The 14930-nt window shown below is 42.6% G+C and overlaps 1 protein-coding gene across 1 annotated transcript in view; it reads left to right on the top strand.

The window, feature by feature from the left end:
• The window catches only part of LRP1B (LDL receptor related protein 1B), a 3516099-nt gene that overhangs the window by 610806 nt on the left and 2890363 nt on the right, over nucleotides 1-14930 (top strand). The window contains 1 exon segment of the mRNA XM_029607894.1: nucleotides 9202-9324. Within this exon segment, the coding sequence (XP_029463754.1) occupies nucleotides 9202-9324 (123 nt within the window).

Below are 14930 nucleotides of genomic sequence, written 5' to 3'. Positions count from 1 at the left end.
CATCAGGGATTCTGGTGGGTGTTGGTGTCAGGGAGATGGGAGGGAGATGGGAGGGAGCTGCTTCTAGAGAGGATTGGATATGGAAGGATCTTTCCTTGGATGCAAGGAGCAAATATGAACAAAGATGAGGAGTTTAGGAAGGTGGGCAGAGTGTTGCTATGTGACTCTAAAGTGTTTTTTTTTAATTTTAAGTTATGGGTTGTCTCAACAGGTAGCAGGGGTTGGCAAGGGTTTCACAAGACCCCCATGGGGATTTTGAAGCGGGGGGGGGGGGGGATTTTTAGGACTTGGGGATTTTAAAAATAATGGTTTCCCCATGTGATGTGGGCCGCTATCACTCATTTTCTTGGCCCCTGCTGCACTATTATTTCTTGCAGAGGTTTTCTGCATTAAAATTAATATGGCAATAACAGCATAACTTCCTAGGGAGGGGCAACATTTCACAAGAACACCCCTCGCAGTATTTCATCCCTCCGGAAGTAAAATATCATGACTTCGTGACCTTTTCATTTATTACCAATCTCAACTTCTGTCTTTCAGAGGTAGCCCAATAGCTTAGTAAACACAAACTCAGACTAAACCCATCTAAATCAGAACTCGTTTGGTTCAGCCACCAAAGTCACCCCCTTATATCCTAAGGAGCAGGCATGAACCCTAGAATTTAACTTGACCAAAATCTCACAATAGAACCCCAAATTTCAAAAGCAGTAAGGTCATCCTTCATATGTAATTTCCTTAAAAATGCAGTCCTGCTATTGTAATCCATGTGTTAATCACCAGTAAAATTGATTACTGCAATTCCTTATACAATGGCATCTCACAATATAGTCTGAAGCAACTACAGTGCCTACAGAGTACTTCCATGAGAATTTTGGTAGGTGCAAAACTAGCTTATCATATCAAGTTCATTCTACATCATCTTCACTGGCTCCCAAATCAGGATACAATTTAAAACTCTCTGCTGTGTTTATAAATGCTTGAATAAATAGGCCCCTGCCTACGTCTCTCAAATTCTCTTCCCTTACAGTCCTTCAAGGGAACTCCAGTCCACTGAAATGGCTATTTTCTCTCCTCCCTGATCACTGCCATTTTGTTCTGCATGAGAATCCATGCTTTTGGCTTTTACACACCAAATATTTAGAACAAAGTACCAGTAAACCTGTGCCTGGAGCCATGCTACCTTACATTTAGGAAAATAGTTAAGGCATGGCTTTTCAGCCAGGTTTTCCCCTAAGATACACATCTTTGACCCAACTTCCTGAACCCTCTATGAAGGACTGGGTTATTCACAACAGGGACACAATTGGGTCTTGAAACTATTCACAAATATGATTTCTTATAATGGATCCCAGTGCTTAATTAATTGCAAATTCTGATTTGACTGCAAACTTTTCTATTGCCTTTGTTCATTTAAATTTATTGTAATTCACCTTGAGACAACCTTTGGTAAAAGTCAGAATATCAAATGTTCTTAAAGAAATTACTAAATGGAGGATCATTGCCCAGGGGGAGCTCATGACTTACATTTTTGGAACATTATAGGCATTAATTAGTCCCATCACATTCCGTGTTATCCTATCCAATGCAAAGATAAGCAACTGTTGGCCAAGCACAAGTGTTCACCCAGCAACCTGGTTCTTTTGCTACCTTGTGAGCCCAGTGGATAAATGAATTCCCTCAAATCCAAATGTTTCTCAGCCCCAAATGAACCTGGAGGAGACAGGCAGTACAACAATTGCATGTACAAGATGTTTCTAAGAGTAATTTGTTCTGACTTATAGCACCGAAAGCACCATCTGCCTATGGCAATGATCTGCTTTGAGGGATTGGCCTAAGGCAATTGCTGTTGTTTCTCTACCTATGTGGAAGCGCTGTAGTATCTTCCATGGATAACTATAGACAACAAGGTCATTATAATTGCAAAAGAGGTCAACTGTTACTATGTAGCTACATGAAAGGAATCCACTAGCTGAAGGGCTAGGTAATTACCAAGATTTTAAATTGGACAAGCAGGATATCCCAGCAAGCAAATCAACACAAACTTCATTCCATATGACCTTTGATCTACATATACTGATTGTTATGCTGATGAGACCAAGATGAGCATCATTCATTTGGAGAAATGCAGAGCCATCCACATGGGCTGAATGGGGGATTAACTTCTTAATTCTCAAGGCACTAAAGAATGCCAGAGAAAAGGTGCATTTATAATTATTATTTATTTATTAAAAACTTTTTACCTTTTGCTTTTTCCAAACATACCTTTGTTCAATGCCTCATATGGATTGAAGCACACTCTTTGCACAATGCTTAGTAGAATAACCAAATCAATCTCCTCCTGTCTAGCCTCAGACACAAGTCATTTGCCCACCTATGCTTGATCTTTTTCCCTTAAAGCTGTTTGTGGGATCATTGTATTCCAAGGTGTGAGCAAAGAAGCTGACCCCAGACAGCCTGGATCCCAGTCTAGATCTGCCCACTTGTGTCATAGAATAAAATGCACAATAGAGCTAATCCTATGCAGTCCAAGCATTCGCCATTACTTCACTAAGCAAAGAAACTAGAAATCTGACATGGTTCTAATGTAGCTCCTTCTGGTGCTCTGCGATATGGAGTTCATCATCAGCTGCTATGTTATTGGGGGAAAAAATGCCACAATTTTGGGGTCTGGGGTTTGTTCTGTGCTCGTAGATGGTGCCAGAAACCAGAAAGTGAACCACTTAAGATGGGAAAGGGAATCAGCTACAGCTACAATGTTATCAACTCTTGGTATATATGAAGGGTGAAAGGTAAAGTTAAAGTAACTTTCAAAATTAAAAAAAGGTAGGAAATGGGGTTTTAGGGGCCAGGGAGGAGAGGAGATAAGGAAGGCAGAGTAGAAGGGGGATAGGAAAGTTCCTTCCCAGTTCACTCCTTAATTGGAGCATACTGTGAGGGAACTGGAAAAGTCTGGATCACATCGCCACACTTTTTTTAAAAATCCCCCCCTTGGTGTGTGAGATGCCACCCACCCACACATGCGCACCAATTTAAACATCGGCATGCGCATGTGTGCGCGGGTATTGTATTTTATAACATGCGTGCGGCATGTCTCTTAAAATCTACCCCTAAGAGTTTTTGAAGTCAAAAAGTGGGGTGTCAGCAAGCTGGGTACAGGTGGTAGACCTCTCTTCAAAAGGAAGGTTACCCATTCAACCCAATCATCCACTACTGGCCCACAAAGGGTGCCATAAAACAAGATAGTTCAGGACACATACTGTATATCAGAGCATTGGAGTTGTTTAAATATGGACGCGTAGAGGTGCCATTGGTGTCGCTTATAAATGATGAAACTGTGGCCTGGATGCATCAAACTGTGATATCTTTTTGCGAGAGGGGTCCCGCTATCATGGGAGGGGGGTAAGGTAGCTATGATAATGGGCCCCTACCCTGAAAAAAACAGTGCGGCTATATCACCACATGGGAAAACACAGAAGGGCAAAATAACACAGCATGGACCCTTTTCATGCGATGTTGCCACCCAAAGCATGGTGCAAACATTGCATGAAAAGGGCCCACCTAAAAAATATCAAGTGTCAAATAGTCCACACATTATACGGGAGTCACACCTTCCCTCTTCCTTATCTCAGGGCCACTACTTGAAGTGCCCCAATAAACTGTGTTTAATAAAATAAACCAATAGTCACGTGACAACGATGGACCTCTCCCAGTGCTATCAACAAGTTGGCCAAAGGTAACCCCATTCCTCCTTTCAAAAAAAACATTGTCCATAGATACCCCGGCACCCTTCCAGCTCCCCAAATTAAAAATATCTCATTGGTTTATAGTGGTCTCACCTCCCTTCTCGCCCATCCCCCCAGACCCACCAAGTCCAAGAAATACCAGCTATAGCTATGATAATGGGCCCCTACCCTGAAAAAACAGTGCGGCTATATCACCACATGGGAAAACACAGAAGGGCAAAGCGGATATGCACGTATAAGTTTCTTTCAAAATGGGGACAGTAATTTTGAAACAGCCGCATCGATGCACATGTACGCGCGATTGCCAGCTCATGCCAAAGGACATGTCCATATTATAACATAAAAGCATATATGCGTGCATGTTATAAAATAAGCTATAAGGGGTAGATTTTATAAATTTCTGCGAGCGCGTACTTTTGTTCGTGCACCAGGCGCGAACAAGAATACGCAGGATTTCAATAGATACGTGCGTAGCCGCGCATATCCATTAAAATCCGGGATCGGCGCGCACAAGGCTGCGGATTTTGGGCAGCCTGTGCGCGCCGAGCCGCACAGCCTGTCTCCGTTCCCTCCGAGGCCGCTCCAAAATCAGAGCAGCCTCGGAGGGAACTTTTTTTTGCCCTCCCCTCACCTTCCCCTCCCTTCCCCTACCTTACCCACCCCCCCGGCCCTATCTAAACCCCCCCACCTTTATCGCTGGATTTACGCCTGCCGGAGGCAGACGTAAATCTGCGCGCGCCAGCGGGCTGCTGGCGCCCCATCACCCGACCTGGGGGCTGTTCCGGAGGGCGCAGCCATGCCCCCGGAACACCCCCAGGCCGAAACCCCGCCTGTGGTGCCGCCCCCGAAACGTCGCGTCACCACCGCCACGCCCCCCACCACGCTCCCCGGCATGCCTCTCCATGCAAGCCCTGGGACATATGCGTTTCCCGGGGCTTGCGCGCGCTGCCAAGCCTATGTAAAATAGGCTCGGCGCGCGCAGGGGGGGGTTTGGGGTAGGTTTTCGGGGGGTACGCGTGTATCGTACGCGCGTACCCCTTTGAAAATCTACTCCTAAGTGCATACATGAGCGCAAATGCCGCTTCTACCATGTAAGTGGGGGATTTTAGTAGACATGCGCACCATCGCAATTACCACTTTCTCCAATATGTTCGCAGTTCACCTAGGTAAAGTATATATATAACACTAGCTGCTGCCACTTACTCCTTTATCCGTCATCCATTAGAATTTACCTTAACCATACCTTAACATAGGGATGTGAATCGGGCTTCGGACGATTGAAAATATCGTCGTGGGGGTTCCCTTATCGTTTTGGGGGAGGGCGGGAAAACGGCACACAAAAATAACCCCTAAATCCACCCCGACCCTTTAAAACTAACCCCTTAGCTTCCCCCACCCTTCCGACGCCCCCAAAAACTTTTTACAGGTACCTGGTGGTTCAGTGGGGGACCTGGGAGCGATCTCCCGCTCCGGGCCGTCCTCCCGCTCCCGGGCCGTCGGCTGCTACTATTCAAAATGGCGCTGATGGCCCTTTGCCCTTACTATGTGACAGGGTATCCGTGCCATTGGCCAGATCCTGTCACATGGTAGGAGCACTGGATGGCCGGCACCATGTGACAGGGCCCAATGCAAAAAAACCCACATGTGAATCGGAACTGGAATCCGAACCGATTCCGGTTCCGATTCACATCTCTACCTTAACAACCCCTTTTAGTCATTATCTGCTATAATAATAATCACACATACTCTGTCTATGGTATAAAATGGCCGCAGCTTTTATTTTAAACATAACATGATAACTTTTCAGGATACCCGAGCCGGTAGCATGTTATTTCCACCACTGCCCGCCGCATGAACCAAGCAAAGCAGCCTGACTCCGTGGGCCCCCCCGCCTTGTTCCCGAGCAAGGGCGCCCTCACCTTTTTCACCTCCCAGCACTGACGGCTGCCCCACTATCATGTGATGTCACCAGCACCAGTTGTAATCTGGCCCAACCGGCCCAGGTACCCCCCCCCCCTTTCAGCTGTGACATAACCCCAAACATTGTTATACATTAAACTGTGGTTTCTAACATAGTTAGTCTAACTGTTTCCATATTCTAACACATTATGCAATTTCATAGTATTATAGTCTTATCCTTGCAATCAGGGTGGGTGGGTGGGTTTCCTCTGTTTGAGCGATCTGAAAAGGATTGCTTAGAGCATGCTGTGGCCCTTTAAGGGGCCACAAGCGTCATCAGAGGGCACCGCCGGTGCCACCCTTTCGACGTCATAGCCCGGGGTGGGGCCATGACGTCGCTTGGTCTCCTCCCTCTCTGGACCCACTGAAACAGGTAGGAAGGGCAGGAAGAGGGGTTCTAGCCGTCCCGTTCTTCCTTTGCCCCCCACCCCCCCCCGTCCTCATCCCCAGGCACGCTGCCATCAAGGGTGAGCTCCGGCCATGCGGCACAGGGCCCACCTATGCCTTTCAGAGCCCTTTAGTTAACTAGTCTACCTTTTACCCTGTTAACCCCAACCCTTAAAATCCCATTAAACTCTTTAGGATTGTGGTTTCATGACTTACATACCATCCATAGTAAAAGTAAAGTTACGCGGTAGGGGACCCCAGCACGTGCTTGTGCGTTAAAATACGTACGTGCAGATTTCATTAAGAAATCTAAGAATGCCTATGCCCATGCTCCACCCAGACCATGCCCACTCCTGCCCCTTTTTTAAAAAATTTGTTGTGCGTGTACCGGGAGAAAAATCCACGCAGAGCATAGACCCAACTTCTGTGCAAACCTCCCAGCTTTGGCCCACATAGGGCTTTTAAAATTTGCCTTTATACCTCCACCTATACTGCACACAAGTTACACATACTATTTGTTGTGCACAAAATTTTCCCGAAAATATACACTCATATGACTGAAGTTTGCAAAGTATCTGCAGAAATACCACATCCCCAGGATTGCCTCTGCTTGGTCTGGGTATATCTGTACGTGAACATGACCTACATGCATAAAATATACCCACATCGAGTCAATTTTAAAAGCAGTGCACTGCCATTCATGTGCGTACGGTTTCCAGCATGTGCACATGGACTTGCCGATTTTATAACATGCACGCGCCGGTACACCGGATTTTAAAATCTGCATGCGCATATGCGCAGGGGGGTATTTTGGCTAAATACGCACAGCGAGGCAATTGGGCTCATCCCAGTTCTCTCCCAGTCCGTTCCAATTAAGGAGCAGACTGGAAGGGAACTTCCCAACCCCCCACCTAACATTCCTCCTTCTTCCCCTCTCCACCCCACCCGCTAAACCTAAGCTAACTATCGCCAAATTTATTATTTTACTACTTACTGCTCCTCCAGAGCACAAGTAGCTTCCGCAAGTTGGCTAGCTGCCAGCGCAAGCTTCCCCAGCACAGTGGCTAATAGCCAGGCCCTTCCGAAATTGTGCACAGTGGGGCAAATATTAAAACTTACGCGAGGGCGCAGATTTGTTCATGCAACTCGGCGCAAACAAATCTACGCCCGATTTTATAACATGCTCGCACTGCCGCACACATGTTATAAAATCCAGGGTCGGCGCGTGCAGGGGGGTGCACAATTGTGCAACCTGTGCGCGCCGAGCCGAGCAGCCTGCCTCCGTCCCTCTGAGGCCGCTGGCTCCCTGTCCGGCTAAGGCCTCTGTGCCGGAGCACTCAGCCCCACCCCGGACCACCGCCACGCCTCCTGCCCTGCCCACGGACCACCCATGTACCACTGTCATGCCCCCTGGACACGCCCCTGGCCCGCCCCTTATTCAAAGCCCCAGGACATACGCGTGTCCCAGGGCTTGCGCGAGCTGCTGAGCCTATTCAAGATAGGCTCGGTGCACGCAGGGGGAGCTTGGGGCAGGTTTTCGGGGGTTACGCGCATTAAGTAGTAAAATTTTCAAAGTAGTAAAATACCCCTTTGAAAATCTGCCCCAGTGCACTCAAGGCCTGGCCACACGCGTAACCTCCTTTATTCATGCATGTGGAAATTTGAAAGTTTGCTTGATATTGATTGGAGAGTTTTATATAATTCCACTTCTGTGCTGAAAAACACTGTTTCATGTGCAGAAATCCCTTTGAAAATTAATCCGTAATGTTGTGTGGCATCATCTTTCATCCTTAAATTTAGCTATTACTTTTTTGCTATTTTTTACTTTAATTTTGCATGATTATTAAGACACACTGATGAACAAAGACTTGGAATTTCTTGTGCAAAATTTTGCTACATATGCAAATGAGACCAATAGCCAAATGTGATGTGATTTTTCTTGCAAAAAAGATATCTACACTTTTTTTTTTCTGTAAACCAATCTGCAAAGACATTTCCATGCAATGGATTTCTCAAAATTCATAATTAATGAGCTGCATTGCATGATCTTACATAACAGCAGCTCATTAATTTTGAATTTGAATATAGTTTTGTTGAAAGTGGACTATGAACAAATTGTTGTTTCCAATTGTGCATTATTTTATAAATGGCACTTCTCATGGTAAAAGCTAAGCTGCTCTACGCAGTCCAAATGACACACACTATTTCATTTTTTCTACATGAAGCACCACTTCTGAATTAATGCAGGTTTTATTGCAATGACATCTAAATCTGGCCATTACACAAACTTTGCTCCTTTTCATACATTCTTTGATAGATTACAATTGTAATATGAGAGACTACTATAGAGGTGAATTTTAAAAGCCCGACACATGCATTAATTAGAGGATGTGCAAAGAAGTCGGGCTCATGCACGCCAAGAGGATTTAAAAGTCACTGAGATATGTGCATATGTCTGTCAGTGCACACTTCTGTTTTCAAAAAGGGGCGGGGTGTGGGTGTGGTCGGAGTGGAGCATGGGCATTTTAGGGGGTGAATGTGTAAATACTAACATGACCTGGTGTGCACCGAGGCCTCCTGCCGTGTAACAATACTTGTGCTGTTGATGCCGTGTAAGCTTAAATTTTCAGAAAACTAGGCAGATCTGCGGGGTTATAAAGATTGGGGCTAACTGAGGGGCATGAAGGCTATCAAACCGGGGGGGGGGGGAGGTGGAGGATCTTTCTCATAACTTTGCTACATGTATATAAAAATGTTAATTAAATAAATAATAAATAAATAACTGGGTAAACTAGTGACAAACTCTTAAAACTGGGAATGGCGCCGGCATGCACCCATTTTAGAATCCCCTGATTTACGTGGTAAAAGCAGGTTTTGCGCACATGTGCTTATCCCTAAAATATTTTTGAGCAGAAAAACTGTCATTTCATTATAGTTGAGAAACAGAACATTTTAGGAAGGGTATGCATTATTATAATAAATAAATAAACACACTTCATATAATATTTTCCTTGCATAATTGTTTCTGTATTTATGTTTTAATATATGTTGTTAATTCAAGCAAAACATTCATGACATTTAATCATGCCATTATGAATATTTTCATTTTCAGAGCCTCGGTTATGTGATCCAGGCGAGTTTCTCTGCCATGATCATATGACTTGTATATCCCAAAGTTGGCTATGTGATGGGGATCCTGACTGTCCAGATAATTCAGATGAGTCTTTAGCCAATTGTAAGTACAGGCTCAAATTAATTTACAATTTATTTTTTCAATTTGATGCTAAACATCAGTTAAAGAATGTTTTCCAATGTAAAAATTAAAAACATAAAGATTACACCTACAGAAACAGAGTATTATAATAGAAAAAGAATGTCTTATTTATATCTTTACAATATTTATATCTCTATCACATCTTTCCTCACATTCCTCTCCTTAAATTTCATCTTATGAAAAGTATAGAGTATGTTTGGACCTATACGATGAATTTTCTACTGGATTTTTTCTCTCTAATTTGCGATAGCTGCAACAGTATGAGGGCAATTTTACTGTGAATTTTTTGCAGCTAATTTTCATAGAAAACCACTTTGGTAGTTTCTCTTTGAAAATTAGCCTATGTGAAGTATGCATGCTAAAAAGCCTAGCAACTTTCCACCTGAGGTATGTACAGGTGGAGAAGCAAGAATAAGAGGAATGCACTGTTTTGAAAAATCAAATGTATGTATGCTGCTTTCCTCTTCTGACCTGAAACACCTCCTCTCCTGGGAATGCCTCTTTATTAGGGATGTGCAGGCCAAGAAAATTATTTTCATTTTCTTTTGCTTCAATGGTGCAGATTTACAATGACATTTTGTTTGAGAGCTTGTTTTCCATTTTTTTATTTTTATTCATTTTGGGAAATAGTGCATACTTTAGCCTGTCCTACATGCAGAAATAGAAAACATTAATTTCCAAAATGAAAGAAATGAAAAAAAATTCTAACTTTTTGCTGGATTTTTTTTTTTTGTTTCTTTTGAAAACAAAATGAAATGAAGCAAAAGGTATTTTGTTATACTTTTGATTTTGTTTTCAAATGAATGCACATCTCTATGCTTTATAACCCAGTAATAAGTGCATAAGATTTGTCAAGCTGTGTCACACCAACAGACCAATTTAGGTTGATATTTGATGAAGGATGATACCAAAGATTGGTTTCATTTCTGTCGCTCATTCCCAGGGTTAAGCGGTGACATTCCCAAGTCTACCAAGCTAATAAATGCTTATGGATGTTTCCCAGAAACTTGTTCAAACCACTTTTAAACTCAGCTATGCTAGTTGCCTTGACTACATCCTCTGCCAACAAATTCCACAGCTTAATTATGCTTTGAGTAAAAAAAAAAGATTTCTCCAGTTTGTTTTAAATAGGCTACTTGCTAGCTTCATGACATATCCTCTAGTCTTAGTACTCTTGTAAAGGGTTAATGACCATTGTTTATTTGCCTGTTCTACCCTCTCATGATTTTGTAAATCTCTATCATAACCATTTTATCATCTAATTTCCAAGCTGATTAGCCCTAACCTGCTAAGCTTTGCTTCATAAGGGAACTATTCTGTTCCTCTTATCCTTTTTGTTGACATTGTCTGAACCATTTTTAGCTCTGCTTTATCTTTCTTTGAGGTGGGATAACAAGAACTACATGCAGTATTCGAGGTGCAGTCACACCATGTCTCAACAAAGAGGCATTATGACAATCTCCTTTTTATATTCTCCATTCCATTACAAATAATTCCTAACATTCAATTTGCATTTTTTGACCACACCACATTCCAAAGTGAGGATTTCAATGTATTCTTCCCAATGATTCCAAGAACTTTTTTCCTGTTTTCCCAGTATTGTGTATCTCTAGTGAGGATTATGTTTCCTTTTGTACATCAGTTTGTAGGAATGTACATCCAACAAACAACATTTCAGTTACTTTTTTTTTTTTAATTTCTGTCATGTTTTTTTCTCATTTTGTTTTGGATTTATGAATCTAACCCCTAGATTCATAAAAAAAACATTAATAATGCATTGATAACAAAAAGGGGTATATTTATGGATATTTTTAAGGAGAGAGAGAGAGAGAGAGAGAGAGAAATGATATACAAGCCTATCATAGCAGGGAAGTATTTCTATCTCTATAAGAGGGCTACGTAATAGGTTGAGGTGAGGTGTTGGTGGTAGTTTAGGGTTTAGGGGACAGTTTTGCATGGAGAATGAGATGTGTGACCAGCATAGTACACCTTGGTGAAGATTTGACGTCATTTGATGAAAGTCTCAAAAATATGACATTTTTTACGGAGTTATCTCCCCCTAAACTGATGGTACCCTGTTACATCGTTCATCAAACTAGGGTGATAGAACATAGTAGAAATTTCATCTTTTTGAGACTTTCCTCACTCCAAATGACATCAAATCTTCACCAGGGTGTACTGTGCTGTTCATACCTCTCACTCTAAATGCGAAACCGTCCCCTAAACCCTAAACCACCACCACCGCACCTCGACCTATCAGTTGGCCCTCCTAAAGAGATATAAATAGGCGCACACAGTAAGGCCCTCCCGAGATGCTCTCTTTCTCTCTCCCTCCTAAAGGTCAGAAATAGCCAAAATACAATTCCAAAAATGTATCATAAATTGCATTATGGCCATTTCAGGCAAATCACACAGCCTGATGCTAGGAAAATAGGTGTAGTTATTTCTGGTGTTAAAACCATGCAATATTACCCCTAATTTAACTAATTCCTGCCTGATTCCCCCCCCCCCCACCACAAAAAATAATTGTGCCATGCATTACCATACCTTTCGCATACGTTATGGCATTAACGCACACATTATTACATGCGTTAATGCCATAATGCATTTTGATGAATGGTGGATAGGTTTATACACATTAAATCAAATTGAAATAAAAAAAAAACCCACATCCTTATTAGTTTACATTTTGTCCACATCCAGTCTGGAACTTTCCTTCTGCAGTTTCTCACAGTGGGCCAGATTTTCAAAAGGTTACACGCGCTGGGCCTATTTTCAAAAGGCCCGGAAACGCATGTAAAACCCTGGGATGATTGTAAATCCCAGGGCTTTACTAAAGGGGCGGTCTGGGGGAGGGGCAGGGCAGGGGCGGGGTCAGAGGCTCCAGGCACTACGGCCATTTGAGGCTGTGCTTGGGATCATCTGCCGGCAGTCGCACCATGCAACTTGCACCTGCCCAGAGGCAGACGCAAAAGGTAAATTTAAAATTTGGGGGGGGGTTTAGAGTAGAGCTAGGGGGAGGAAAGGTTAGGGGAAGGGGTGGGAAGGTCAGGTTAGGAGGAAAGAGGGAAGGCAGCACAGTTCGGCGTGCGCAAGATTAATAATAATTGTGCACCCCTTTGTGTGCGCCGACCCCCGATTTTATAACATGAGAGCATACACACACCAATATGGAAACTGTCACATGGCAGTTACGCACGCACAAGTAGAGAATACACTGCTTACAGGCACACTCTTCCTAAAAAGAGTGCCCCTCTGTAGACTGCTACAGAGCTAAAGCTAGTCAGCACCTACCTAGTGCCTATGCTTAGATGAGCCTGATGCTGTATTTCCTAGCTCAAATGCATAACTGTAGTTGCAGTGCTCTTGTGTATCTTAAAAATCTCTAGTAACAGAAAGAGCACACTGAGTTTTGCTTTCCAATGACTGCTATAATACAGTTGCTCAAGGCAACCTGCTGCCTGAGGCGAGGAACAAATTGGCATCCCCTCCCCACCGCAGACTGATCCCTGATCCTTAGGGGGCAAAGGGTAAAGAAGCCAGATGGGGGGAGGGAGAAAGGCAATGGACCCCTCCCCCCAGACTGACATGGATTAGCAGCAGAGGGCAACTTTCTCTGCCTCCCTGACCTCAGAACTCTCTCCATTCCCCTTCCCCTCCACTCCAGTGCTTGCCTTAGAAATACAGAAATACATATTCTTTAGATATAGAAATGCTGCATTTACAGAATAAAGACATTTTTTATGTTTAGGGCTATTCAGCTTGGAGAAGAGATGGCTGAGTGGGGGATAAGATAGAGGTCTACAAATTCATCCAAGTCTTGAACAGGTAAATGTGAAATGGTTATTTACTTTGTCAGATAATACAAGGACTAGGGGCACTCCATAAAGTTTGAAAGTAGCACATTTAAAACAAATCTGAGAAAAGTATTTTTCACTCCGTGCACAATTCAGCTCTGGAATTTGTTGCAAGAGGCTGTGGTTAAGGTAGTTAGTATAGCTGGGTATAAAAAAAGGTTTGGATAAGTTCCTGGAGGAGAAGTCCATAAACTGCTATTAGTAGGGAATAGCCACTGCTTGTTGCCAGCATTAGTCGCTTGGGATCTATTTAATGTTTGGGTACTTGCCAGGTATTGTGACTTGGATTGTCCACTGTTAGAAACAGGATACTGGGCTTGATGGAACCATGGTCTGACCCAGTATAGCAATTCTTATGTTCTTATGAATCTCTTTGTCCTAGGAATTAACTCTCTTTACTACTACCCTCTGTTGTCTACTGCACAAATAGTAAACATTTAGCAGGATAAGTCACTAGACCAACTTTTATTTTCCAAAACATGCTTTCATATGATTCTGGTGGCATGCACACGCTATGTTTTGCCAAAAAAAAAAAAAAAAAAGTGTGTTCATCAGTACCAAAGAGTGCAGTCCCAATTTATCAAATGTTTGCCAGTAGGCATAGAATAGGACTAAAGTCTTCCTAATTCAGATCCTGTATGCAAGTCATTACATGAAAATGTTTGCAATCAGGCAACCATTAAATAAATTCACTTTATTTCATAATTATGGAAAGCAGGATGATGTGAAATTGCAAATTACTATAAACAGGCAGCTAAAACTAAATGTGTCAATACCATGCAATACCTGAAAAAAAAAATCTCCCCAGTAGAGATTGTCATACTCAGCAGCACTATAAAAAAATGTTTTTTGGATAGATGACGCCAATGCCAGTTTCATCACAACATCAAGAAATAGCAGCAGCACAGACAAAAATCTTGTTATTCTCATCTTCTTCAGCATTAACATCTTGTAAACAAATTTGAGCAGTTCAATTTTCCCCTCCCCTCCAGATTGGCATTGCCATATATCCGATCAGATAAATCTTGTGGAGCTGAAGCAATTGACTTTTTCAGGGTCCTGCAGGTGGCAGGATCCTGATAACAGCTGCTATCTCTAAAGTTATTTTACCGCTAAATATATTTCTGAGCTCCATTCCAACTTGCATCAGTGGGTGATCAAGACCCTGAACAACAGTGCTGTGCCAGTCATTCAATTGGTCATTAAGCATATGTGAACAACTGAAACATTGCATAGAAAAAAGTATATCACACTGGCAGTTCACTCTATTTTTTTTTCTTTTTACTGCTGCTGCTACATTGTTCTTATCATCCTGATGAGAAAAACTACGGCACTACCATGATCTTACAGATTTATCAAAAATAATCTGCTCTTTACATTCATGGGATTAAAAAGGTCTGAAGCTACATTTTTTGGGAGACAAAGATATACATAGCATTATGACTGATACCTTATTGTCCATATTAAGGATTTATTATTTTGGAAAACTGAGTATTCTTTGCATGTGTAGGCTAAGGAAGCTCTCTCTATATCCTCTATTTCACACACTATATATTAGGGATGTGCAGAGGCAAAACTCTCATATTGGTTCATTTATTCATTTTGTACTTCACCTCCATGTGTTTGGTTCATTTCAAATGAAAAAATATTGTTTATTTGTGCCATTTGATTTTTGTTTTGCTTTGCTTTCCATTAAAGTCAAAGGGAGAA

Source organism: Rhinatrema bivittatum, chromosome 6 (assembly GCF_901001135.1).
Source record: "Rhinatrema bivittatum chromosome 6, aRhiBiv1.1, whole genome shotgun sequence".
Taxonomy (NCBI): domain Eukaryota; kingdom Metazoa; phylum Chordata; class Amphibia; order Gymnophiona; family Rhinatrematidae; genus Rhinatrema; species Rhinatrema bivittatum.
Note: the sequence above shows the minus strand (reverse complement) of the source record. Positions and strands in the feature narration are given on the sequence as shown.